The 27,141-nt window shown below is 46.2% G+C and overlaps 2 protein-coding genes across 4 annotated transcripts; one reads left to right on the forward strand and one right to left on the reverse strand.

Moving 5' to 3' along the window:
- Positions 1–324: 324 nt before the first annotated feature.
- AZGP1 (alpha-2-glycoprotein 1, zinc-binding) lies at positions 325–27,074 on the reverse strand. The gene is made up of 5 exons (XM_032459755.1): positions 26,955–27,074; positions 5,983–6,512; positions 3,852–4,112; positions 1,647–1,922; positions 325–895 (listed from the first exon to the last, which is right to left on the reverse strand). Exons 2-5 carry the CDS (start codon positions 6,047–6,049, stop codon positions 570–572), a joined length of 930 nt encoding a protein of 309 aa, XP_032315646.1. The 5' UTR covers positions 6,050–6,512; positions 26,955–27,074; the 3' UTR covers positions 325–569.
- GJC3 (gap junction protein gamma 3) lies at positions 4,501–23,133 on the forward strand. 3 transcript variants are annotated; one of them, XM_032459753.1, is made up of 3 exons: positions 4,501–4,599; positions 9,885–10,029; positions 21,740–23,133. In XM_032459753.1, exons 1-3 carry the CDS (start codon positions 4,578–4,580, stop codon positions 22,560–22,562), a joined length of 990 nt encoding a protein of 329 aa, XP_032315644.1. In that variant the 5' UTR covers positions 4,501–4,577; the 3' UTR covers positions 22,563–23,133. The 3 variants fall into 3 exon arrangements, with proteins under 3 accessions (XP_032315644.1, XP_032315645.1, XP_006181319.2); XM_032459754.1 differs by lacking the exons at positions 4,501–4,599; positions 9,885–10,029 and adding an exon at positions 10,095–10,679; XM_006181257.3 differs by lacking the exons at positions 4,501–4,599; positions 9,885–10,029 and adding an exon at positions 16,285–16,630.
- Positions 27,075–27,141: the final 67 nt, after the last annotated feature.

A 27,141-nucleotide genomic window follows, 5' to 3' on the forward strand; every position in this document is an offset into this window, starting at 1 on the left:
ACCGAGCGCGTGTCAGGGAAACTGAGGTGCAGAAGAGGCTTGGGTTTGAATAAAGAGAATGCAGAGTCCTACGGCTTCATGGCCAGAGGGGACACCAGCAGTGGGCACCCGAACACTGCCCAGGGGACCCGGTGGCCCGGGCCATGCTAGGGTGGATGCCACAGATGAGATGCCCAGTAAACACTGCCTGGAGTGGACACCAAGAATTTCAGATGAATCCAATACCTTGTTCTAATGTTAATACAAAATTAAAGTAAAATGTTCCTTGGCAATTAAAAAAAGGGGGGGGCATGATGCATGATAAACTCCCACATTTCTACAGAATTTGCAGTTTAAAAATACCTTTTTATATGCACGTGCTCAGCAAGGGGATGATTGTTGATTTGATTTTACAGATTAGATAACAGGGCTTTGCAAGGTGGTTTGGCAGTGAGTCCGCTCAGCGCCCGGCGCCCAAGCTTCCCGTCTCTGAGTCCACCACCACCTCCTGTGCGCTTCCCCGGGCCCGGCTGGGGATGCCGAGGGTGGATTCCAGAGTTCAGCTCCCTCACGACCCGCAGAAGGGGTGGCTACTGGGTCTGAGCGCCCACGTCGCCTTCAGCCCTGGCTTCCTGCCTTGCATCCCACGGGACGGTGAGGGGCCGGGCCAGGCTGCTGTGTTCCACGTGGCAGGAGTGGGGGGCTCTGTCCTGAGCGGGGACTCCCACCACCACCCAGGACTGGTAAGAGCCATTTCCGTTGGGAAGAACGTCTCCCCCTGACTCGGTCTCCTGCACGTTGCCGGGCTGAGTCCAGTGTAGACGGATTCCTCGGGGGTAGAAGTCATAGGCCAGGCACTTGAGTGTCCTGGTTTTTCCTGGGGCCACGTGGCTGGTGACTGACATAGAGGGGGATTCTGCGGAGGGACAGGGCGTGGATACCGAGGGCCCAACGTCTCCCTGGCCACGGCGTCCCCTCCCCGGCTGCAGTGGTGAGCGGAGCTCTAAGCGCTGTATCTGCCTCCTTGGGGAAGCCTTGTGAGGCTCCAGGAAGGCTGAGGCTTCTCACGATGCTCACCCATTGGAGCACGGAGCGTCTGTGGCTGCTCTCTTCCTTGCCCCCTTTCCAGCATGTACTGATTTTTTTTTAAATGGAAGAACTGGGGATTGAACCTAGGACCTTGTGCATGCTAAGCATATGCTCTACCACTGAGCTACACCCTCCCTGCTACCCCGTATTAACTTCTGATGTCAAGAAATTGTGAACGTGCCAAACATTTTCTGTTTTTTTCCCCCAAACCTCTGAATGAGCTCTGTGGCGCCATCTCCCCCAGTCAGTCCTCAGTCCCCCGCGTTCTCCATCCATCAGACCCGTCCCTGCTCCCTGCCACTTGACCCTCTTCCTCATTACTTCCCAGACCAAAGTCTCAGCTTGTGACAATCAATCCTGCTCACACCGATCCACACCTGTTTTCATCCTTCTGGGGCAGACGTTTTGCACACCTGCCTCCTCTCCACCAAGCCGGGAAGCACCATCGCGGAGAGGAATGACCAGAGGATTTGCCTGAGATGTTCCCTGAGCTCCCAGCCTGAGATCACCTTGGTCTTTCTCAGCTGAGTGAGGGAAGGGGGAGGTGGGGAGAGCCGGACGTAGGAAGCAGTGGGTACCTTGTCGGTCCAGGTGGGTCCTGCTGTATTTCAGGTACCTCCGCAGCATCCCTGGGCACTCCTCCTCCAGGTAGGCCTTGGCCCGCTGCACGTACACTTCTTCTGCCTCCCACTTCTGCTTGGTGTTCAGCGCTGCTGGGTCCAGAGCGACCCAGGCTGGGATTTCTTTGTTGAACTCGATGAAGTCCTGACCGTCGTAGGCGTACCTCCAGAACGCTCCACTGCTTTTGTTTCTCCGGAGCTCACAGCCAAACATTCCCTGGAAGGTGTGAGACCCTGCATCCTCCCCCCGCCCCCGGAAGTCAGCCAGCCCGGCATCAACTCTGTCTCAAGCACTCTGACACTTACTCCGCAGTTTGCAGCCCAGCGGGAAGAAAGGGTTTTGAAATCTAAGCGTGCGATCCCTTTCTTGTGGCAAATGGGTTATGAGTCAGACGCGCAGCAGATAGAGAGGGGGAGGCCGGGTTTGGTTTGGTGTTCTCGGCCAGTCTGAGATGAGATATATTTTTCCCAGCCAGAGAATCTCAGAGAGCTACATCCTTCAGATAGATTTTTTGGCTGCTCTGCGTTGTCTCATTTAACAATCTTTGTCTGAATATACTGTGCGTTCAGGAACCTGACGTGGCTACACTGAAGTGTGTGTCCATGTTCAACAGAAATTATTTGTTGCGTTATAGAGATTACAAAATCTCTCCTTTTTTTCTCAGTTCTAGGTGGAGTTGATGGCACCGCTTGAGTAAACATACTTTGCTCACTTCTCCCCTCTTTCCCCATGTTTGAAATCTTTAAGACAAATCTCTCAAGCCCCACCTCCCTTCCCTACTGGCAACAACTCTCAGAAGCTGGCCTCCTTAGGGAAAGGGAACACAGCCTTTTATTTTGATTATGAAAGTAGGTGTTTCCCCGAGGCTGACAAGTGCTGTCAGCCCGGGCTCTTGTCTCCAGCTGCCTGGGCTCCAATCCCAGATCGCTCCGCCCCACTGGGCTTGTTGCATGAATTTGAGCCACTGACCTCTCCGGGCTTCAATTTTCTCACCACTGAAATGGTAGTGGCGCTGGAACTGTTAGAGGGTTATTGTGAGCGCTGCGCGTGTTGATCCCTGTGCCTGGCACATAGTAAGTGCTCAATAAATGTTAACGACTGTTATCTTCCAACACCCTGTGCTCCTCTCTTCATTCTCCTTCCTTGTAATTACTCACTTCCACATTTCTATTCCAGCCAGTTGGAATGTCTCCCAGCGTCCTTGCGGGCATCTGTGCGGTATTCTTTCTTACTTTGGACACAGCCCAGGCCATTTTCCCACCCACCCACATCCTTCTCATTTCTGCAGAACTCTTGCCTCTTGGGGGAAACTTTCAGATACCACATAGCTTCTTGGGCATTTTTGTCCTCAGAAACCAACCCTATGGTAGGGGCAGTGTGGTTCAGGAGAAGGTGCTGGGCTGGGAGACTGCCCAGCTCTGTGCTGGCCCCTCACACCATGAGCCCAGATGACCCCCCCCCCCCGAGTCTGCTCGTTATCATCAGGAGGGTCTCTGTGGTCCCCCGTAACTCTAAGAGTCTGAGGTCTTGAATGCAGGCCTTACTGAGCTCCTCATGTGGGCCCTGGTTTATGCCAGCTCCTCCCGCTCAATCGCTCAGTAGATTTCATTTGAATAAGTCTTATTGGAGCCCTAGGGGAGATCCAGACAGACTATGTGCCAACCTTTATGGAATTTATGTAGGTAAGTTTGACCGATTCTCTTGGAGGCAGGTCTCAAGGCTCCAATTTTTACAGATTCAAAACAGATAACTAAGAAATGCATTCATTGTCAAATAGCTCGTGACTGGTGGAGCCACCGTGAACCCAGGACAGACTGACCCCAAGGTTATCTCGCTCTCCACCCCCCATCCCCAGGCAGGGGTGAGTCTGACACTTAGAGTGAGATCAGCCTCAGACAGGTTGGGGTGTGGAGCTGAGGGGTCAGATGTGCCTGGCTTAGCGCTGACTCTGCCATCACTTCCTGGGAGTGAGGATGGGGGAGCAGGAAGGCAGATGTGATGTGGGGTCGAGGGGGTGATGCAGAAACGCCTGTGCATTTCCGCCTGTGCTTCCCCATCCTCCTCTGGGGCAGGAGTTACTTCCGTCCTGTGGACATCCTGCTCACAACAGTGGGGTTGCCCCTTGAGCTAAGACCCTCCACCCCAGTCCGTGGTCCACTGACCTTCTCCGTCCTTGTAATGGTCCATGATGTCTTTCAGGGTCACCATGAAGATGTCCTCCCTGGCCTTCTGAAGTTCACTCTCCTTCTCCCAGTCCTCCATCCCTTCCACCTGGCTCCACGGGCCCAGGGGCTCGGCCTTCCTGCCTTCACTGTCGTAGTGGAAGAAGGGCTGGTCATTGAGGTAGGCGGTGGCCTGGAAGCTTGGGAAGCCTTTGCTGGGCCTGGACAGTCCCGTGTAGAGGAATCTCAGAGAGTAAGGTCCTGCAAAGGAGGAGAAGACTTTGAGGAGTGAGGTCCATGCAGGGGAGTCCCTGTGCAGGGCAGCAGAGGGCCAGGACAGGAGAGGCCACGGGGTCTTTTCCTCCTCAGCTCTCTCCAGCTGGCTGTCAGCCTCGGACCACTGGAGGCCCCCCCGAGGGAAAGGGCCCAGCTTCTGTCCTGGAGATGCTATCTCAGAGCCCGCTTTGTGCCTTTGCTACATCATTTCTTCTTCTTGGCATCTGAAAGGATAGTGTTTCTCAGCCTCCTTGTAGGCATACTGGGCCCATGTGACTGGGTTCTGTTGAAAGGAAATGTGAGTGGAAGTGATGTCTTTACTTCAGTCTGAGCCCCTGGGAGCTGCTTAGGCCCACCTCTCTCCCCTCCTTTTAGGCAGTGACTGTGGAGGCCACGGGATAAAACGGAGAAGTCCCAGGATGCAAATAACCTGGACCCCTGAGTCACCCCATGGAGGAGAGGAAATTGTGTGGTCTGTATCCAACTTTATGTGAGCAAGAAATAAATATTTTCTGGGTTAAGCTACCAAAAACTTTGTCACTGGACAAGTACACATAGTTAGAAAGTGTAGGAAGGGAAATTTACTAGAAAACTCAGGAAATGACCTAGAGTAGCTTGGCACAGGGTAAGACGAGGATGGCTCTCAGAATTGCCAGGGCTGTAACCTTGCATTTTGGTATGAGGGGAGGGCTTGGGGGGCATTCCCACAATTAATTCCATAATTAATTCATGATATAACTCACCTGGGTGTTCATAATATTGGAGGTCATATGGTAGATTCCTAGTTCAAGCACTGAAATTGTTTTTGCTAATTAGCTTCTGAACGTGATGACCATTTAACTCAGTAGACCTCAAGTAAAGCAGATTCCCCTCCAGAATGTGGGTGGGCCTCATCTAATCAGCTGAAGGCCACAGAGAAAAGACTGAGGTCCCCCAGAGAAGAAGGAATTCTGTCTCCAGACTGCCTGCAAATTCAAGACTGTAACATCAGCTCTTCTCTAGGTCTCCAGCCTGCTGACCTATTGTGCAGATTTCTAATTTGCCAGCCCAGCCCCCACAATCATGTGAGCCAATTCCTTAAAGTAAATCCTTTTTCTCTAACATCCGGTTAGCTCTATTTCACTGGAGAACCTTGAATAATACAGATTTTGATATAGGATGTAACAGTCTAAACATGATTAGTCATTATAGAACTAACATGAAACTCATACTGTGACAGTTTGTATGTGTAATAAACTTTAAACATGCCCAGTTTAACTTACATTTCTTCATCCTGAGACTCTGTATGCCAAAATACAGCCTCGCTCCCCTGTCCTAGAATTGGCCCTTGATCTTCCCAAGCTCCAGCTGGCTTCTTTCCCGAGCCACTCACTTGGCAAGCCCAGTGTAGTTTTGTCTGACTGTGGAGTGAGGGAGTGTGTTTCCTTCTAGACTCACCTTTCCAGTTAACCTTCCTTCACAGCCATCCCTTGGGGCTGCTTTTTCTTTCTCTGAAATTCAGACAGGTACATCCAGTGACTAGAAGGTGGGAAGGGAGGAGAAGTTCTTCCTGTGTGGCTCCTGCTCTGTCTTGGCTGTGTGACCCTGGGCAGGTCACTTCACCCCTCTGGGTCTTAGTTTTGTTTATCTGTAAATGAGGAGTTTCTGATTCTGATTCTGATTCTTTAAGGTCTTACTTTGCCCGAGTCCAGAGGCTCTCTGAGTTCTTCTGGAAGTGTTAGTTGACAGCCTTGGACACCCATTCCCATTGTACAGTTGGGAATCCCGGCTACATTGGAGCTCTTCTCCCGGCCTCGGTGTCCAGTTCATTACCTCCCCTCTGTTCTCCACACCCACCCCTTGCTTCCCCACTCACCAGCCTGGGTCTCCTCGGGGACTGCAGGACCGAGAAGGAGCAGCAGGGACAGCAGGACGGGCGCCATTGTGCCCACTGCCCCGCTGGGAGGTTCTGGACCCCTCGGTCCCGGAGCTCGGAGCGGGCTACCTGGAGACAGAGCCAGGTGTAGTTACGGGAATGGCTGGGCTTTCAGCCCAGTGCAGGGGAGGGGTGTCCGCAGGCCAATGAGAGGCGCCAGGACGGGCTCCTCCCCTGACAGCGAGAGAGAAGGATGCGCAGGCTGGGTTGGGCAGAGGGTGTGCTCAGTGAGTCCACAGCTGAACTGGGCTTGGGTTCAGGGAAGCAGATGCTCCTTCTCTGAGTCACATGTCAGCGCAGGAAAGAGGCACGCACAGCAGACAACCCTTTCGTGTGGTCTTGGCGGCTCCTGGGGGCAGCGGGGCAGCAGTAGCCCCGGGGGCATCCAGTGTCTGCTGGGTGATGTCACCGGTCCAGGCTGCGGCATCTGGTTGCCCCTGGTGGCGGCAGATGTGCTACAGGACCAGTGCCTGGCAGAAAGAGGACAATCAATGGACACCTAGAACAACAGATCAATGGACAAACGAGCAAAGTTGCAGAGAGATGGCATCAGACCTGCTTGAGGGTCTTTGAGGCCAGTTTGGTGGAAACAGAGTTCAGGAAGAAGCCTGAGGGCTTGGGCAGCTGGGATGATAAATTCAAAAGAAAAGTTGAGGTCAGAGTCTGGGGGCCCCATCCAATGAGAGGCCAGTGTTCAAAGAATGAGACGCGTTCCACGAGCCATCTTTTCCCTGCCAGCCCGCGCTCTCTCCTGCCCCAGCCCTCTCGGTCAGCACTTAGCCTTCTATGCCCCCTAGGCCTCTGCCAGTTATTCTCAAGATCATTTCTGTTCTTTTTAACTTAAAATTTTTATTTATTTATTTTCCTTCAAGAGAATTATTAATGCATAAAACAAAACACGCAGGATGCAGAGGAAGCCCATCACATGGAAATGCAGTTCTCTCTGTGCACCCTGGGGGCTGACGGGCTGTCTGCAGAGGGGTCCCCCAGATACAGAGCAACATGCTGTTCTGAAGCGGCTGGGGAATTGTCGAGAAGGAGACAATTTGTGGCAACAAGCCCCTACTGGGGTGGGGAGAGTCTGTTGGTGGTTCTTGGCTGGGTGAGCAGGAGGGGAACACAGAGGGACCCACGTTGTTTCTCTGGACCCCTTCCTTCTCCCAGGTGTGACCAGTCAATGCCCACCGCCTGGCCCCACCCTCAGGTTGCTTCCCTTGTCAAGACCTTGTGACCGTCTCATCTCAGCTGCCTCACTCCTGAGTGGTCAGGAACGCTCTTTTTACCTCTTCTTGGCAAGCTGTCTTAGGCGTCCTCTGAAATCTGAATCCCTCCAGGAAGTTCCTCTGGGAGTCTGAGTGGCTCTAAGCCCTGTCCTTGTCCCCACACCTGGCCAGGACTCAGGTCTTCTGATGTTTCCTCCCCCCTCATCCACCCCCGCCCCATCTCTCCTGTTGCTGGGGGGGGGGGGGGCGGATCTCCAAACTGCCTCAGCTCTGACCTGCTCACGTGGACTCTGGGTTTCCTCATTGATCTGAAAATTTTCTCCTGTCACATGCTTTTCTTTATTTGCTCAAAGGTCAGAAGTTTTGAACTATCACTGGCTGAGTTATTTCCTTCTGAGTTATTTGGTTCTTCTTCCATAACTAAATGTCAAAGACAGCATTTTCACATATTGCCCGCCGAGCACAGTGTAAGAAAAATCACTATTGTGAGAGAGAATTATAGGATCGTGGGGCTTATCCAGGTCAGTTTCTCCCTGGGGAGCTTGGGACAAGGACAGAATTTGAACTCGGGCCTCTTCCTTGAGTCTTAGGAGTGGGCTGGGAATGCCCCTCCCTGTCTCCATCCTTGTCCTGAACCCAGAGCTTTCGAGAGTACTTTTAGTGGGTTAAGCAGGATTCTGAGGAGCACTATTCCACACCTCTAAGCCCTCCTCTTTCTCTTCCACTGGTTCATCTACCCATTTACGTCCCCCTCCTCAAGGTTCCTTGTTCCGTCCATTGCTCATTGCTGGTGAGTAGAACAGAAGCAGTGAACATTTAGTCCAGGTAGTATGTGATCTCAGGGCACTCCTCCTCCAGGCAGGCCTCAGCCACTTCCATGAGATGCTCTCCGAGTCCCACTTTTTTTTTAAATTACTTTTTTAAATGGGGGGAGGTAATTAGGTTTATTTGTTTATTTATGCTGATTCCCACTTTTGATTGGTGCCCGGGGCTGCAGAGTCCAAGGGGACTCAGGCTGGGATTTCTTTGTTGAATATGATGAATCTGTCCATTGTATGCATAGTTCCAGAACTCTCAACCTAACATTCCCTGGAAGGTGTGAGACCCTGATGGGACAGCCTTCTGGACCCCAGTGTTCTGATGTCATTTCCTGCTTCATTCATGGCATCACTTCCATTTCTCTTAAAAATTTTAATGTTTCATTTCTATTATTTATTGTATCCCAGAAAGCTATAAAAGCAGCTGAGGCTTGAGTCAAATTTCTTGTTTTAAATACATTTTCACACAGGTACCTCTAATTACATGAACTATTTGCAGCTCTTCTCCCATACATCCTGGGCAAGTTCTAAATGCCCAGAAATGTCGTTGGCATGAAGGTCCGGGGTAGATCAAGAGATGCATCACCCTTGTCCTCATGAAGCTTACATAGGCTAGTTTTTAAAAACTGAATTCCCATAACAACCACGAGAAGACTTACTAAGGCAATGCAACCCAGATGATTCAGTCACCAAGAAACAGCCAGTGACTGGTGGAGCCACCACGTGTAAACTCAGGTCTGACTGACCCCAGGGTTGGCTCACTCTCCACCCAGTCTCCCTGGGCTGGGGTGAGTCTGTCATCTTCTAGAGCGGGGTCAGCCTCAGACAGGTGGGAGTGTGGAGCTGAGGGGTCAGATGTGCCTGGATTAGCGCTGACGCTGACATTGCTTCCCGTGTGAGGCGAGGCCTGGGAGTGAGGATGGGGGAAGCAGGAAGGCAGATGTGATGTGGGATCTCGGGGTGGGGGGAGGGGATGCAGAAACGCCTGTGCATTTCCACTTGTATCTTTCAGGAGCTCTGATATTTCCTTCCTGCCAACTCCCCTTTTCATGCCTATTTGGGATTGACCCTTGAGCTTCTGAAAACAGCATATCCTTACCTCCCAACCACAGCCCTCAGCCCACAGCCCACTAGCCTTGTCTGTCCTGGGAACAGTCCATGATGTCTTTCAAGGTCACCATGAAGACGCCCTCTCTGGTCTTCTGAACTTGACTCTCCTCCCATCCTCCATCTGCACCGCTTGGCTTTAGGACCCCAGGGGCTTCCTGCCCTCACAGTCGTAGAGAAAGAAGGCTTGATCGTGGGGGTGGGCAGTGCCTAAAACTTGGGAAACATTCCATGGGGCCCAGAAAATCCGGTGTACAGGAAGTCACAGAGTAAGGACCTACAAAAGTGGAAAGACCTTTGAGGCGTGGGTCTACTGCGAGTCCCACGGTGGGGCAGCAGAGGGTCAAGGAGGAAGACCTGGTTGTTGGGATCAGCAGTTACCCACAGCCTCTGGTCTCTAGCCATTTATTGCTGTCAGCCTCCCAGCACTGCATGCTCATGTGGGCGAGGACTCGCCTTTACATAGTAGAAAGCTCAGGACAGAGAAATCTCTAGAAATTTAGGTAATAAACCAGATGGGGTAGAGCCAGGACGCTGCTTCTGTAGCACCAGTCCTTTGAGCTAAATTTGTGGCTCAGTAGTGTCCTTGCCATCCTTGTGGGAAAAGAGTTTGCCGACTATTTGTAAATGTTACAGATTTTAAATCTGCACACTATTTAAACAATTATTAATTTAATATTTTTGTGTCCTCCAGATTTTCACGCGTTGGTGGGTCCAGGACTAACTAATCTCCTTCTGCCCCGGCTGCTTGGCATCCCTGGCCCAGTGCCGTCCCATCTGATTCTCTTTCCCTCCCTGCCCTTGGATGACCCCTGCACCCGGGCACCCTGCTGCTCCAGGTCTTGGCACATTTCGTCCACATATGGCTGTGGGAGGAGGCTGGTCTCATCGGGTGGGAAGAGGGGCGACAAAGAGGGCATTGTTTGGTGGAATAAAGACGTGGGATGGAGTTCTCTTTACCCTTGGGGGCTTCTTTCCTAGCACCAACCCTTAGAAATGCATTGTGAAAGAGAAGTTTGTCTTGGTGCTTTAGGCTTCGGTCAGAAGCTTAGAAATCATCAGGCAGAAACCGCCCTGCCCCTGCCCTCCAGCATCAACCTTCACCTCCTCCCGATACCCACACTGACCCGGGCACTGTGACATTTATAAATGGAGCCATTGAGGAATCAGGAGAAATCCATGCAACTCTGAAAAATGTGCCTGTTCCCCAAGTCCTATGTGTGTCCCCGCTTTCCACCCCCACTTCAGGCATCTGGACAAGGTCTCTGGTCCCTGTGGCTGGACCACCCGCAGAGCCCCGAACGGTGGGCTCACAGGTCTCTGTTCCCAAGGAGATGGTTACATGCCATCAGCAAAGATGTGCTGAAGGCACCTGACTCGGTGGCTCCTCCTTGAGAAGCATCTTAGCAGAGCGGGGAGAGGCTGACCCTGGAGTCATCTTTGGTTCCCAGCCTGCGTCTTCCATTCGCTGCCTGAGTGACCTTCACAGGTGGGTCAACCTTTCTGAATCTCTGTTTCCTTACTCAGCATCTAGGATGGTGAGTAACCTCTGTTATTAGGTAGGTAAGTGTTTAGGACTTGATGAATTGACCTCTTTATCATAACGGAATGACCTCTTTATCCCTGGTAATATTTTTCTGTGAAACCTAATTTGATATGAATATAGCCATTCAGGCTTTCTTTTGATTAGTGTTAGCATAGTATATTTTCCCATCCTTTTACTTTTATGTGAATTTATATTTAAAGTGAGTTATTTGTATATAGGTCTTCCATTTGTTTTTACTCAGTCTGTCTCTCTGTCTATACATTGAAGAGGTCTGACCATTTACACCCAATGTGGTTATTTATATAAGTCTTCCATGTTGTTATTTGTTTGCTATTTGTCTCATCTGCTTTATTTATTCTCTTTTCCTCCTCTTCTGCTTTCCTTTGGATGAAATGATCATATGCTTATAACTCTATTGTGTCTCCTTGGTTGCCTATTAGCTACAATCCTTTTTTGATTATTTTATACTGTACATCTTTATCTTATAACAGTTTACCTTCTAGTGATGCCATACCATTTCACACACAGTACAAGAATCTTGCAAAATACACCCCTATCTCTCTCCTCCTGGCCTTTGTGTAATATGGGGTCACAGCATACTCCACTGTGCCCTTGCCACAGTTGAAGGTCTTTTCTTTTAGAAGTCGGTCTCTAAAGTCTGGAAAAGGAGGGAACACTTCCAAACTCATTTTACAAGGCCAGAAATACCCTGATACCAAAGTCAGATAAGAATATCACAGACACACACAAACTATCAGCCACTTTCCTTGACGAATATAGATGCAAACATTCTCAACAAAATACTAACATACTGAATTCAGTAGCACACGAAAAGGATTATACAGCATCATCAAGTGAGATTTATTCCTGGGATTCAAGGAGAATTCAACATACGCAAACCAGTAAATGTGATACACCACATTAACAGAACGAAAGAGAAAAATGTGATCATTGCAATAGATGCAGAAAATGCATTTGACAAAATTCAACACCCTTTCATGATAAAACTCTCAACAAACTGGATATGGAAGAAACATATCTCAACATAATAGCGGTCATATATGACAAACTCACAGCTAACATCACACTCAACAGTGAAAGGTTGAAAGCTTTCCTTCTAAGATCAGGAATAAGACAAGGGTGCCCACTCTCACCCCTGCTATTCACACAGTCCTGGATGTCACAGTCAGAGCAATTAGGCTAGAAAAAGAAATAAAAGGCATCCAGATAAGAATGGAAGAAGTAAAATTGTCTCTGGTGGCAGATGACATGACCTTATATATAGAAAATTCTGAAGACTATACCAAACAACTGTTTGAAGTAATCAACAAACTTAGTAAAGTTGTAGAACACAAAATGAACGTATCCAAATCACTTCTGTTCCTAGACACTAAGAATGAACTAGCTTAAAAAGATATAAAAGAATCCTATATACAATGACGTCAAAAACAATAAAACAGAAATAAGTTTAAATAAGGAAGTCAAAGATGTGTACACTTAAAACCATAAGACGTCGATGAAAGAAATTGAAGAAAACACAGATAAATGAAAAGGTATCTCATATTCATGGATTGGAAGAGTTAATGTTAAAATCTGTAAGTATCTACAAATTCAGTGCAATCACTATCAAAATTCCAGTGGCATTCTGAAATTAGAAAAAACAATCCTAAAATTTGTATGAAACCACAAAGACTCTGACTCAAGACTCAAAGTAATTTTGAGAAAGAAAGTGTGGAGGCACCACACTTCTTGATTTCAAACTAAATCACAAAGATACAGTAATCAAAACTGTACAGTACAGGCATTAAAAAAAGACCCATGGACCCGTGCAACAGAATTGAGAGCCCACAAATAGACCCATGCATATACGGCCAACTAACATTTGACAAGGGAGCCAAGGGTACTCAGTGGGGAAAGGACAGTCTCTTCAATAAATGGTGCTGGGAAAACTACACATTCACACACAGAAGTGTGACGCTTGACCCACATTTTACACCACTCACAAAATTAACTTGAAAAAGATTAAGAAACTAAATATAGGACCTAAAATTATAGAAATTCTCAAAGAAAATATAAGGGAGAAACCTCTTGGACATGGGTCTTGGCAATGACTTTATGGGTGTGACACCAAAAGCACAAGCAGCAAAACCTACATAAACAGACGGGGCCACATCAGGCTCAAAAGCTGCTGCTCAGCAAAAAAAAAAAAAAAAAAAAAAAAAAAGCCAACAAAATGAAAAGGCAAACTATGCAGTGGGAGAAAATACTTGCAAACCATTTATCTGATACAGAGTTACTATCTGAAATATATAAGAAACTCACACAACTCAATAGCAGAAACCCAAACAATGTCTGTCCTACCAAAACAACAAAGTGTGTCTATCAGAAAAACATATTTTATGGAGTTTTAGCTTTTGCCTTTAAATAAAAGTTAATTATGCTTAGATAAATTTAAAAACCCAGTTCGTCAGTTGTACCAGCGACATTTCAGATGCTCAAGAGACATGTGTGGTTTACGGTTACCACACTGCGTGGTACAGATACAGAGCAAGATACAAAAATAATCTAGTGATCCTAATGGGTACATTGTACTCAGTAACCAAAGAAAAGCATTATTTCTGAGCATGTATGAAATATACAAGAAAACCGAGCGCAGGTTAGGCCACAGAGTAAGTCTGAAATTAAAGGGCTGCTACTACACAGCTGATTTTCTTTCAGACCATGATGCAACTAGCACAAAGACGAGCAGAAAACTCCTATACATTTGGAAACTTAAAAACATACTTCAAAAAAAAAAAATGAAAACATACTTCTGCACATTTCATGAGATCCAGAAGAAATAATGATGGAAATTTTAAAATATTTTAAGCTGAATGATAAAAATTCTACAGGTCAAAAATACCATAGCAGGATAAGGAAGAATATTTTAAGACACAAAAAGTACACACTATAAAAGAAAAATGTTGAAAGATTTGACCATGTGAAGAATGTTTGTTATCAAAAATCTCCATAACAGAGTGAAAATTCAGCTCATTTACTGGGAGATGATATTTGCAAAATATATAACTGACTGGAGGAAAACATATACATAATATAAAAGACTCCTACAAATCTTTAAGAAAAAGGAAAGGAATGAAAATCTGGGCAAAAGTCAAGAACAGGCATTATATTCGATTCTTATTGCAGCTATAACAAATTGCCAAAGACTTACTGGCTGAAAACAACACAAATGTATTCTTTTTCAGTTCTGGAAGCCAGAAGTCGAAAATTCAAGACTAAAGAGGATCACAAGAGTTTACCCATTCTCTAACACCATACAAAAATACACCCAAAATGGATTAAAGACATAAATGTAAGGCTGGAAATCATAAAACTCCTGAAAGAAAAACATTGGCAGAACACTCTTTGACATAAATCACAGCAATATATTTTTGATCTGTCTCCTAAAGCAAAGGAAATAAAAGCAAAAAGAAACTAATTGGACCTAATTAAACTTAAAAGCTTTTGCACAGCAAAGGAAACCATCAATAAAATGAAAAGACAACCTACTGAATGGGATGATATATTTACAAATCATATGACTGATAAGGGGTTGATAGCCAACATATATAAACATATATAAACTGCTCATACAGCCCAACATCAAAAACCCAAAGAACCCAATTAAAAAATGGGCAGAAGATCTGAACGGACATTTTCCCAAAGAAGACATATAGAAGCCGACAAGCACATGAAAAGATGCTCCACATCACTAATCATCAGAGAAATTCAAATCAAACCCACAATGAGATATCACCTCCTACCTGTCAGAACAGCTATCATCAAAAAGACCACAAACAACCAATGTTGGCGAGGATGTGAAGAAAAGGGAACCCTTGTACACTGTTGGTGGGAATGTAAATTGGTGAAGCCACTGTGGAAAACAGTATGGAGATTCCTCAAAAAACTAAACATAGAACGATCATACCACTTAGCAGTTCAAATATTTGGGTATATATCCAAAAAAAATAATGAAAACACTAATTTGAAAAGATACATGCATTCCAATATTCATAGTAGCATTATTTACAAGTGCTAAGAAATGGAAGCAATGTAAGTGTCCAGTGACAGATGAATCGATAAAGATGTGGCATATACACATGTATGTACATGCAATGGATTACTACTCAGCCATAAAAAAGAATAAAATCTGCCACCTGTAGCAACATGGATGTACTTGGAGGGTGTTATGCTAAGTGAAATAAGTCAGACAGAGAAAGACAAATACTGTAACATCTAAAAAATAAAACGAACTAGCGAATGTAACAAAAAAGAAACAGACTTACAGATATAGAGAATAAACTAGTGGTTACCAGTGGAGAGAAGGAAGTGAGGAAGGGCAAGATGGGATATATTAAGAGGTATGAACTACTATGTATAACATAAATAAATTACAAGGATATATTGTACAACACACAGAATATAGCCAATATTTTATAACAACTATATGGAATATAACCTTTAAAATTGTGAATCACTATGGAATCTCAGGGCATCCTCTCCTCTTGTCTGGGAGAAACAGGCGTCTGCTCCTTGTCATCTCAGCAACTCAGGGAGCCCCGCCCCAGTGAGAACTGCAGCACCTGGGCTCCCGATCCCGCCCCTGGGGATTTCTGGGCCACCGAGCTTTGGTTCATCTGCTGGGTATGCTGTCTCTTGCCTTGTTGATTTATCAGACAGGCATCAACACATTGGAGCCTGTCTCACTAAGCATGAGATGTGGGAGGCAGCAGCCTCACCCCTTGCCTGTGGGGAGAACTAACAGCACATCTCTTTCCAAAGTATCTTCTCTCCAAAGTTAATCCTCTCTCTCTCTAATTTCCAAACACTCTACTGTTTTATACAACTTAGATGTAGGCGTAGAGTTTAAGGGTGACATAAATGTTACTGATTTGGTTTATTTGGTTATTTATTTGGTTTTCCTTTGAAATTTTGCATCTCAGGCTAACAAATCACTTTAGAATGTCATGTGCATCGTAGTTTCTAAAACATTGCATCTCGAAATTCCAGTCTAGATTTTCAGTTTAATATCTTGTTGCACTGACATTTATTCAGTGCTTAATAAATAATGGATATTGATTACTTAATAGATGATGGATGATGGATATTCCAAGTCTAAATGGCTATTACTCACTTACACTTCATAACAACTTTATGAAGTAAATACTATTATTTATCCTGGTACAGAGGAGAGAAATAAAGCATAGAGAAGTTGAGTAACTTATAAAAGGTTGACCAGCTAGTGAGTGGAGAAATTGGGATTTGAGTAAGCAATCCAGCTGTGGATGGCAAACCTCTAAACTATACTATACTGCTAGCCTCCTCACGTTTCAAATTACCAGCCTTTAAAGACCTCTTGATGGTAAATCCACCATAATTTTATACCCTCAAGAAAATGAAAAATCCCTGAGTTTCTGAGACGACAAGGAGCAGATGCCCATTTCTCCCAGACGAGAGGAGAGGATGCCCTGAGATAAACTTAGGGAATTCTATCTGCTGTGGCCTGCAAGCCCCCACACTGGAAACACACTCCAAGGCCACTGCCCCCCCTTTACAGATTATCTGAAAACCTCCGTTTCAGCTCACTTAGAAGACAGACGCCTCGTCCTCCACAACAGCGGGTTGTTCTCCAGATTCCATTCTTTAGCAGCAGGGCTGCCTGCCCCTCCAGCTGCATTTTTTTTTTTTTTTAACCCGCGTGAAGGCTGCCAGGAATGAAAAGGGGAGGGCGAAGATGTGGGTGGTGGGGGGAGGCAGGGCCTGGGGGAGAGCTGGGACCCTGTGGGGCTCCAGCCTGACGGCTCTTCTCTCTGCCTCTTTCCTCTGCTGTTGGTGCTTCTGCCCGAAGCTGCCAGGTGAGTGCTGGGGCAGAGAAAAGCTGGGCTGGCACAGGGCCTGGGGGTAGCGGAGGTGGGGGCTGGCCAGCGCTCTAGGCTGGCATCTGCAGCCTAATGCACCCACCTGTGACCTGGGGGTATTATTAACATTCAGACTTGATCTAAGCCCAGGATGTGGCCTGAGGTCCTGCATACCTGCTGAGGCCAGGGCTGCTGCATGTGGACTTTGAGTAAAAGTCTAGGATGCTTTCCAGGCCAGGTGGGGTGAGACGTGGGGCAGTGAGCTGGGTCCAGTGAACTAGGTCCAGCCCTGTCCTCAGTGGACATTCTGCCCTCACACCTTAGCTCTCTGAGATGTTTTCTACCAGGAATGGAACACTAAAAATTTTCTCCCAAAGAACAAGAGATGCTTAGAAAAATGCTTTAAAAATCATGATGGAATTAAAACAAATCTGTTTACATATTTGAAAATCCTCTCAAACTCTGGGCTTTCCTCCTTCTTCCAATTCCTTTTTAATGTTTAAAATAGACATTTATTAAAAATATTTTTACTTTGTTAAAACGTTTTTTTGGGGTAGGTAATTAGGTTATTTACTTATTTAATGGAGGTATTGGGGATTGAACCCAGGACCTCATGCATGCTAAGCACGCACTCCTTCTCCCTCATAGGTATTGCTTCTAAAATCTTGACAGGGCTCAGATCCTGCTAACCTACTCCCAAATACATTTATTTGCAAATGATTTCTCCATTCCTAGAAACAGAGTGGTGTCTCTGGAGCTTCTTCAGCAATGCTGAGCCCTCAGCTCCCTATGTCTCCAAGTTTGGCCTGGGGTCTCTGGTCCCCTGTGGGCAAAGCTGCAGACATGTTTGTGGGAAGAGGATGCAGGTCTCAGAGAATGAGACAGGTGGGCTGGGAACGGCTAGACTAGATCGGGGAGACCACATGATCTCAGGAAAGCAGGGGATGAAGGAGGAGGGACACTTGTTCAGAGTGTGTTCAGAGCCCAGGGCTGCATCCCCTAAGTGCAGGGACACTTTGAGCTTATAAAGCGGGGAGGGGCTGCAGGCACCCTCACAGGAGGATGCACGACCAGCCTGGAAATGGGCTGATTATCATGCCGTACAAAAGCCCTCTGAGATGCTCTGCTACAGACGTCCTGCTTGACAGAGCTGGTAACTGAACCCAAGAGTGGAAGCGAGTGGAACCCGAAAGCAGTGGTTCTCAACCAGGGGAGAAATGTGCTATCGCCACCTAGTGGATAGAGGCCAGCAATGCTGCTAAACATCTTCCAATGCCTGGAATAGCATCCTTCCTACCCTCAAACAAAAATGATCAGACCCCAAATGTCAATAGCGCCAAGGTTGAGAAACCCAGGACCAGCCTTGAAACTTGACCTTTCTTTTGGTCCTCTTGGAGCTGAATCTCTCTCCAAACAAAACTTAAACATTTATTGAGAAACCACTTCTTTCCCAAGGCACCTCACTAAGTGTTTCTCATCCGGTAAGTAAGCTACATTTGTTGTCTTGATTTCCAAGTTAGGAAACAGATTTTGTTCCTTATCTATTTACCTTTTATTATTTTCAATTATTCATCTTCTTCCTTTGAATTCTGGAAGAATTACCCAATGTGCTTTCTAGCACCCTGACTTAATTTCCCCTAGAATCTGTTCTATTGCTTTCTAACTGATGATCTGCCTCCTGCTCTATTTGTGGTGGGTGTACACATTTAAATACCCATTTACTCTCATTTTCAAGTCCTAGGGATGAGAGGAGATAGATCTTTATCTTCAATCTGCCATCTTTAATCATGGTCCCAGTTTTGCATCTTTCTAGAGACTGGAAATAAATTTCTTCTAAAAATTTTAATCCAGTTTTATAGAAAAGAATTTTCAGCAGCCTGATACCCATCAGAGTCTTCACAGTCTCCGATGGAAGCAGAAAGACAGGGACAGAGGGGCAGGCGGGGAGGTTCAGACTCTGATTCTTAGTGGCTCAAAATATGGTTTCTCACAGTTGGTGGATGGTGACAAAATTCTCTGGTCCATTGAGACCCTTTGAGCTTTCCCTTGGAAGTGTCTCAATCCAGCCTCTTTAACTGCATGAAGGCGACCATTCTGCCTAACTTTTGGCACGGGGTCTGTTCTTATCTACAGTTTATAAATTGTTTTGTGCATCTCCCTGGGTCTTCTAACTGGGAAGCTGATATGAGATAAATCACGCACGTCTCAGCTGCTGCCATGTTAACTTTGAAATTCAACTTATTAGTAGTATTATTAGACTCAGCAGGAAGCAACCTAAGCAAGTTCCTGGTCAGAGAGGAAACAAGGGTGTTCTGAATTACAGGAAAGATAATTGGGGGGTCAAATCCTTGAAGAAGCTGGAAGGAACGACCCAGAGACATAGCTTTGAAAGGGAGAGTAGCCTTGGACAAGTGGAAAGACACTTCCTTCTCTAAGATGCCACAGCAGGAAGTGACTACGGAGATAAGAGAAGATGCAGATGCAGGGTCTCGCATTAAAGAGTCTCTGTTTCCTCCAGAATAAGAGGTTTGCATGGTCCTCTGAGACTGAGGGGAGCCAGGTACATGAGAGTTTGGCCTGAAGAGGGAGGGCTAACAGAACAGCTGGGCACTGAGGAAGGCTGCTGCTGGGACAAAGATAAAGATGGTAAATTGGGTTTGTAGCCTGATGGTATTTTGTCCAGTGAATTGAAGGTTTCTGAAGCCTGTCCTTGACCATGGTCACCTCCCAAGCCCAAGGAGCGATGACAAAGCAGAGTTGAATTTTGAATTTTTATCCCATCAGCTCTGGCTTTGGCCCCAACCTCATTACATTTATTTAGTGGATTCTGCTGGGTTTTCTTCAAAGTGTTCTCCTTCCCTAAGCCATTAGGTCTAAAGAACATCAGATGAAAGCAACTCTTGACACTCACTGTTTCCGTGATCCCCCCTAACCTAACCTCATCTCAGTCTCACCACTGCAGTGGAGGCAGAGGCCAGCTGACACACCTGTGAGCACCAGAGGGCGTGGAGCCAGGGAAAAGCAGGTGGAAAAACGCACGTGCGTCCCCCCGGGGTCAGCACTGATACTGACAGTAGCATCAGACCCCGGCAGCCATCACCCGGGGAGCAACATTTTTTTTTTTAACATTTTTTTATTGATTTATAAACATTTTACAATGTTGTGTCAAATTCCAGTGTAGACCACAATTTTTCAGTTATACATGAACATATATATATTCATTGTCACATTTTTTTCTCTGTGAGCTACCATAAGATCTTGTGTATATTCCCCTGTGCTACACAGTATAATCTTGTTTATCTATTCTACAATTTTGAAATCCCATCTATCCCTTCCCACCCTCCGCCCCCTTGGCAACCACAAGTTTGTATTCTATGTCTATGAGTCTATTTCTGTTTTGTATTTATGCTTTGTTTGTTTGTTTGTTTGTTTTTTAGATTCTACATATGAGCGATCTCATATGGTATTTTTCTTTCTCTTTCTGGCTTACTTCACTTAGAATGACATTCTCCAGGAGCATCCACGTTGCTGCAAATGGTGTTATGTTGTCAGTTTTTATGGCTGAGTAGTATTCCATCGTATAAATATCCCACATCTTCTTTATCCAGTCTTCTGTTGATGGATATTTAGGCTGTTTCCATGTCTTGGCTATTGTAAATAGTGCTGCTATGAACATTTGGGTGCAGGTGTCTTTTTGAAGTACGGTTCCTTCTGGATATATGCCCAGGAGCGGTATTCCTGGGTCATATGGTAAGTCTATTCCTAGTCTTTTGAGGAATCTCTATACTGTTTTCCACAGTGGCTGCACCAAACTGCATTCCCACCAGCAGTGCAGGAGGGTTCCCTTTTTTCCACAGCCTCTCCAGCATTTGTCATTTGTGGATTTTTGAATGATGCCCATTCTGACTGGTGTCAGGTGATACCTCATTGTAGTTTTGATTTGCATTTCTCTGATAATTAGTGATATTGAGCATTTTTTCATGTGCCTGCTGATCATTTGTATGTCTTCCTTGGAGAATTACTTGTTTAGGTCTTTTGCCCATTTTTGGATTGGGTTGTTTGTTTTTTTTTCTTATTAAGTCGTATGAGCTGCTTATATATTCTGGAGATCAAGCCTTTGTCAGTTTCATTTGCAAAAATTTTCTCCCATTCCATAGGTTGTCGTCTTGTTTTACTTATGGTTTCCTTTGCTGTGCAAAAGCTTGTAAGTTTCATTAGGTCCCATTTGTTTATTCTTGCTTTTATTTCTATTGCTTGAGTAGACTATTCTAGGAGAACATTTTTGAGATGTATGTCAGATAATGTTTTGCCTATATTTTCTTCTAGGAGGTTTATTTTATCTTGTCTTATGTTTAAGTCTTTGATCCATTTTGAGTTTATTTTTGTGTATGGTGTAAGGGAGTGTTCTAGCTCCATTGCTTTACATGCTGCTGTTCAGTTTTCCCAACACCAGTTGCTGAAGAGACTGTCTTTATTCCATTGTATATTCTTGCCTACTTTGTCGAAGATTAGTAGACCAAAAGTTTGTGGGTTCATTTCTGGGCTCTCTATTCTGTTCCATTGGCCTGTATGTCTGTTTTTGTACCAGTACCATGCTGTCTTGATGACTGTAGCTCTGTAGTATTGTCTGAAGTCTGGGAGAGTTATTCCTCCAGTCCCTTTCTTTTTCTTCAGTAATGCTTTGGCAATTCTAGGTCTTTGATGGCTCCATATAAATTTTATTATGATTTGTTCTAGTTCCAGTCTTTAGAGGACTCTGGTCTCTGTCTCTTTAGCCTTTGGGAAAGGGTGAGAAGCAGGGAGGGCAAAAGAGAGACAAAGACAGACCCTGGTCTCCCCCCATCCGAGAGTTCCTCTCCTCTACAGAGGGGGACAGGAGAGAGAGCCATGCCCACTGCCACTCACTATTCATATTTTACATATGACTCCATTAACCATAGACAATGCAATCAGAGTCTTGGTATCTGATCAACCAGATTCTAGGAGAGGAGTGAGGAAGCCCACCTTACACATCCTTGGATTGGGGGTGACAAGGTGGCCTGCCGCTTCTCTAGAGGACAGTGAGCGGCACACCTACACTCACCACTATCCTCTGCTCCGTAACAGGATGTGTGGTGGGTTCCTGAGGCGGCTGGTGGTGGAGGAGAGCCGGCACGCAACCCCTGTGGGGCGCCTCCTGCTTCCCGTGCTCCTGGGATTCCGCCTGGTGCTGCTGGCCGCCAGTGGGACGGGGGTCTTCAGTGATGAGCAGAGCGAATTCGTGTGTCACACCCAGCAGCCGGGCTGCAAGGCCGCCTGCTACGACGCCTTCCACCCTCTCTCCCCTCTGCGCTTCTGGGCCTTCCAGGTCATCCTGGTGGCAGTGCCCAGCATCCTCTATGTGGGGGTCACGCTGTATCACGTGATCTGGCAGTGGGAAGCAGGAAAGGTGAAGAGGGAAGAAGGGACACTGAGTGGCCAGGGGGAGGAGAGCCAGGGTGCCTCGGGGGCTGGGAGCCCCAGGCTGCTCTGGGCCTACGTGGCACAGCTGGGGGTGCGCCTGGCCCTTGAGGGGGCAGCCTTGGGGGGGCAGTACCATCTGTATGGGTTCAAGATGCCCAGCTCCTTCTCATGTCGTCAAGAGCCTTGCCTTGGTAGTACAACATGTAATCTGTCTCGCCCCGCTGAGAAGACCATCTTCCTAAAGACCATGTTCGGGGTCACTGGGCTCTGTCTCCTGTTTACTCTTTTGGAGCTGGTGCTCCTGGGCGTGGGGAGATGGTGGAAGACCCGGAAGGACAAAGCTCCCTCTTCTAACTACTTCCCACCTTCAGAGAGCACCAAAAGACACCGGGAACCAACTGGTAACTTCCCAGCGGTGGAAACAAAAGAACAGTTTCAAGAAGCAGGTGGGAGGGGCACCGATGTCCCTCTTGCTTCCTGCCCCTGATGCATCCGTCCTGGTGATCTTCCACGGCAGGTCCCTTGCCCTCTGGGAAGTACAACTCCCACGTGTTACAAGGGAGAAAACCAGGTTCTAGGCAGATGTCTTCTGACCGCTGCTCCCAAACCACCCCCCAACTGCCATCTCCATCAATTGGGCGGTTCTTTCCAGTGAACCGGGACCACAGTGTGCAGTCAGTTGTACCTCTGGCTTTTCCATTTAGGTCTCTTCCCACTTAGAAGAAGTCTCAGCTTCTGCTTGATTCTCTACTTTGCAGAGTTATGAAGACACCTGGCTCACCCGTGAAGGAAACCCTATGACTGGATCTTCTTTGGAACATCCAGTGAGTGGGGATTTATCTCCAGGGCAAATCAGAGGCTATTGATGTATATCCAAGAGCCACGGTGGGCCATGCTGTCTGCAGCATGTCCTTGAAGGGCTCCTGCCTGTGCCTTCTCACCAAATCCCCCGGTGTCAGCATCACAGTTTTCATGGGTTTCACTCCAGAGCCAGCCAGCAGAAGCCTCCATAAGATCATGCCTCTCCCTGTCCTGTGCAATAAATATTGGTCACCGTTGTTGGTGTTCTTGTGGCTGAAGACACTCCTTCTTCCTGTCTCAGTGACTCTACTTCTCTCTCCTGCTCCCCCTGCCTTCAAAGTTCTGTAACCTATAAACGCCCCTAGCCCCGCAGCAGATGGCATATCCAGACTCTGCCCTTCCAAGAATATATAACCAAGTGTCCTTTAATATGGAGATCAGATTTGTTCAAACACCCAGCCGAACTATTTAGGGAGATTACTGTGAATTCAGAGGCTTATGTCCCTTGGACCACTGACAGCTCTGATTCTGCTCAACCCTCCTTCTCTGCTTTGTGCCCTGCAGCTGCTCCACTGTCTCCAGCACAGGAACAGCCCATATGGGGAACCAAGTCCTTACTTTCCAAACCCATACCCCTCAATACCACACAGAAAAGACAGCAGTTTTACTGCTGATTCAGGGGTAAAAGTAAGGGACATTTATATCACAGTATGATTCAGCAGGCTGAATAGCAGCCTTCTTTTCTTGAGACTCTCAGTCATTTCTGCCCCAAAGCATCCTAGCCTCCCACTGTTTTGTAGAAACACCTCCCTTCTCAGTTCTTCCTTGCCTTCAAATCCTCAACAAAGAGCAGTTACCTAGTTTTGTTTTCTCCTCTGAATCACAAATGATCCTGGAGTAAATTAGGAAGGCTCATTCCTAAGAAAAGGTATTTTGTTCCCTAAGAGACACTTTGGCAACAACCAGTAAAATAATATATATTTTTCTTTCTGCTACACAGTGTTTCATAAAGAATCCCTTATCTACCATAGCCAGAACCCAGCCAAATCACCAAGAGCAGAAAAAAGCAAATGTCATCATTCTGAATTCCTCCTTGATGGCACCCCTTTTCAAACAGCTTTATTGAGATATAGTTCATGTACCATGTAATTCACCTACTTAAAGTATACAATTCAGTGGCTTTTAGTATAGTCACAGAGTTGTGTACCCATTAACAAAGCAATTTTAGAACATTTCCATCAACTCAAAAAGAAACCCTACACTATTTAGCTTTTAACTCCCAAACTCCCATACCCCCCAAGCTTAAACAACCACTAATATACTTCCTGTGTCTGTAGCTCTTCCCAGGCTGGGCTTTTCATCACACAAACAGTCATACAGTACGTGGTCTTTTGTGACTGGTTTCTTTCACTCGGCATTCTGGTTTTGAGGTTCATCCATGTAGTAGCAGTATCATCAGTACTTCGCTCCTTTCATGATTGAATATTATTTCATTGTATGGCGATAGCACATTTTATTTATTCATTTTTCAGTTGGCCATTTGGATTGTTTCCACTTTGGGGCTATTATGAATAATGGTGCTATGAGCACTGATGTACTAGTTTTTGTGTGAACATATGTTTTCAATTCTCTTGGGTAAATACCTAGGACTGAAACTGCTGGGGCATATGGTAACACTTTAACTTTTCGAGGAAGTGCCAAACTTTCCACAGCAGGTATACTATTTACTCATTTACATTCTTAGCAGTAATGTACAAATGGGTTCCAATTTATCCACATCTTCACCAATACTTGGCATTTTGTCCCCCCCCCCGCATTTGATTTTTAAATTCTAACCATCCTAGTGGGTGAAGTGGTATTTCACTGTGGTTTTGATTTGCATTTTCCTAATAAATAATGGTGTTGAGCATATCTTCATGTGCTTATTGGCCATCTGTATAGCTTCTCTGGAGAAAAGTCTATTCAAATCCTTTGCTCATCTTTCAGCTGGGTTGTTTGTATTTTTGTTGTTGAGTTCTTCATATAGTCTGGATACTAAACCCTTATGAGATGTATGATTCCAAATATTTCCTCCTATTCAGTGGATTCTTTTACTTTATTGACAGTGTTCTTTGATACACAAAAGATTTTAATTCTGATGAAGTCCAACTTATTAATTTTTTCTTTTGTTGCTTACGACTTTGGTGTTATAGTGACTAAACCGTTGCTTAATCCATGACAATGAAGATTGCACCTATGTTTCCTTCTAAAAGTTTTGTGGTTTTAGCTTACATTTAGGTCTTTGACTGATGTTGAATTAATTTTTGTATATGGTGTGAGGTAAGGGTCCAACTTCATTCTTTTGCATGTGGATCTCCAATTGTCCCAGCACCATTTTCCTGACATAACACGGTTTTAGCGTCCTTGTTGAAAAGCAAATGCTTGTAGATGTAAGGCATTGTTTCTGTACTTTCAATTCAATTCCATTGATCTATACGTCTGTCCTTAAGGCAGTACCACGTGGTGATTACTGTAGCTTTGTAATAACGCTTGAAATTGGGAAGCGTGAATCCCCCTACTTTGTTCTTTTTCAAGATTGTTTGTCCAGTTGGGATCCTCTGAAATTCCATATGAATAAAATTGTAAATTAGGGAGCCTCAATGTTTTCAGTGAAGATGGACATTAATTTCAGGAGTATGGCAGGATTGAAGACATTAAGGAGATATAGTTCAATATATAGGCAGACATACAGACACCCAGACACTCACACCACAAACATTCATAACAGACATCAGTAACTGATAAGAGCACCTCTTCCTGTTGGTCCGTATTAAGACTCAGACTCCTTCTCAATACAATATTCCAATTTACAAAGAAAATGCAGCTATCAGTTGTATAATTTGAAAATTTAAAAACAGACATTCTGTGGAACTTTCATCAAAACCCCAAAACAGAGCTCTCAGGAATTCCTTTCCAAATCATTTAATCATATATTCAGTAACCACATACTGAGCACATTACAGGACAGGCATTGTCTGATGTTGGGACACAAGAATTACAAATTTCATTCATAAGAAAAGGCATAGAGTGGGAAGAATGAAAGACAAAGCACCTCAGAAACACAAGATAAAAAATCCATTGAAGAAAAACAGATTAACACCCTGAAATAGGCAAGCATATTGTTTGTTGAAAGCCTCAGTGGATGTTACTTGGGATAACAAAACGGTTGCTGTCTTCAAGTTGGGTACCAAATATCAATGTACCTGCACTTCTGAATCTTAACCACTCTCACTTAAAACAGCTCATTTCCTTCTCACCACTCTCCCGGTTCTATCATGTCTTTTGCAACAGCCACGGTCTCAGCTCCACTCTCCAGGTATTGCTCTCACACTCTGGTCTTTACCTTATCAGGTAGGAGGGTCAGGATCTGCTCCTTCCCAGCATCTTAGATGACAGCTGCTCACAGCAGATCACCCCGAACTGGCTCAGAGCATCCTTAGCCCACAGACCTCCTGGGCACTGAACCACCTAAAATACTGGTGGGAAGTCTCAAACCTGGGGAAGACCTTCTAACCCTAGATTCTTTCCCTTAACTTGACGATTAGAACCCCAATCTGCACTGGGTGAGCGTGCCCCATGCTCTGAGAATGGGCTTCCTCTGCCTGGTGTATATCCTCTGCTTATGAAGACAGAGAGGGAAATCAGGGTGGCAGGGTGATCAGATAGCTCCCCACAAGGATGTGGGCTAAACACTCCCTTTTTTGCTCGCTTCTTAGAAAGCTGGCTCTCCACTTCGCCCGACTTCTCGAACACCAGGAGAGTCGGGGGGCTTCATGGGGGCAGCAAGAAATCCTGTCTTTATAGAAACTCCACTAGACCTCGGGGTTGGAGTACAAGAAGGGGTTCCTTTCCTGGAGAATGAGGCTGAACGAAAAGACTTCAGGAAGGGCCAGCCTACGAGGCACGGCGCGCCCTTTAGCCTCGCTCCAGGTCCCGCTGCACAGATGCTCCTCGTCCTCCTGGCCCTTCTGGCCACTAGGCTGCAGCTCGCCTAGGACTTCAGAACCTAAATCGTCCGGAGCGGCCGGCGAACACTGACCTCACTGAGCAAACTTGAAGGACTTGCCACGTTCATCAGCGCCCCCTAGTTTTGCTCCACCAGCCGCTGCTGTAGCTGCGCAGTCGCCGCACGCCCGGTACGCTCCCTAGACCTAAGGGCCCCGCGCGTCCCCGCGCGTCCTCTCTAGGACTGCCGGGGGATTTCCGCTTCTCTATTGTTGGTCCAG

The sequence above is a fragment of the Camelus ferus genome, chromosome 18 (genome assembly GCF_009834535.1).
Source record: "Camelus ferus isolate YT-003-E chromosome 18, BCGSAC_Cfer_1.0, whole genome shotgun sequence".
Lineage (NCBI taxonomy): Eukaryota > Metazoa > Chordata > Mammalia > Artiodactyla > Camelidae > Camelus > Camelus ferus.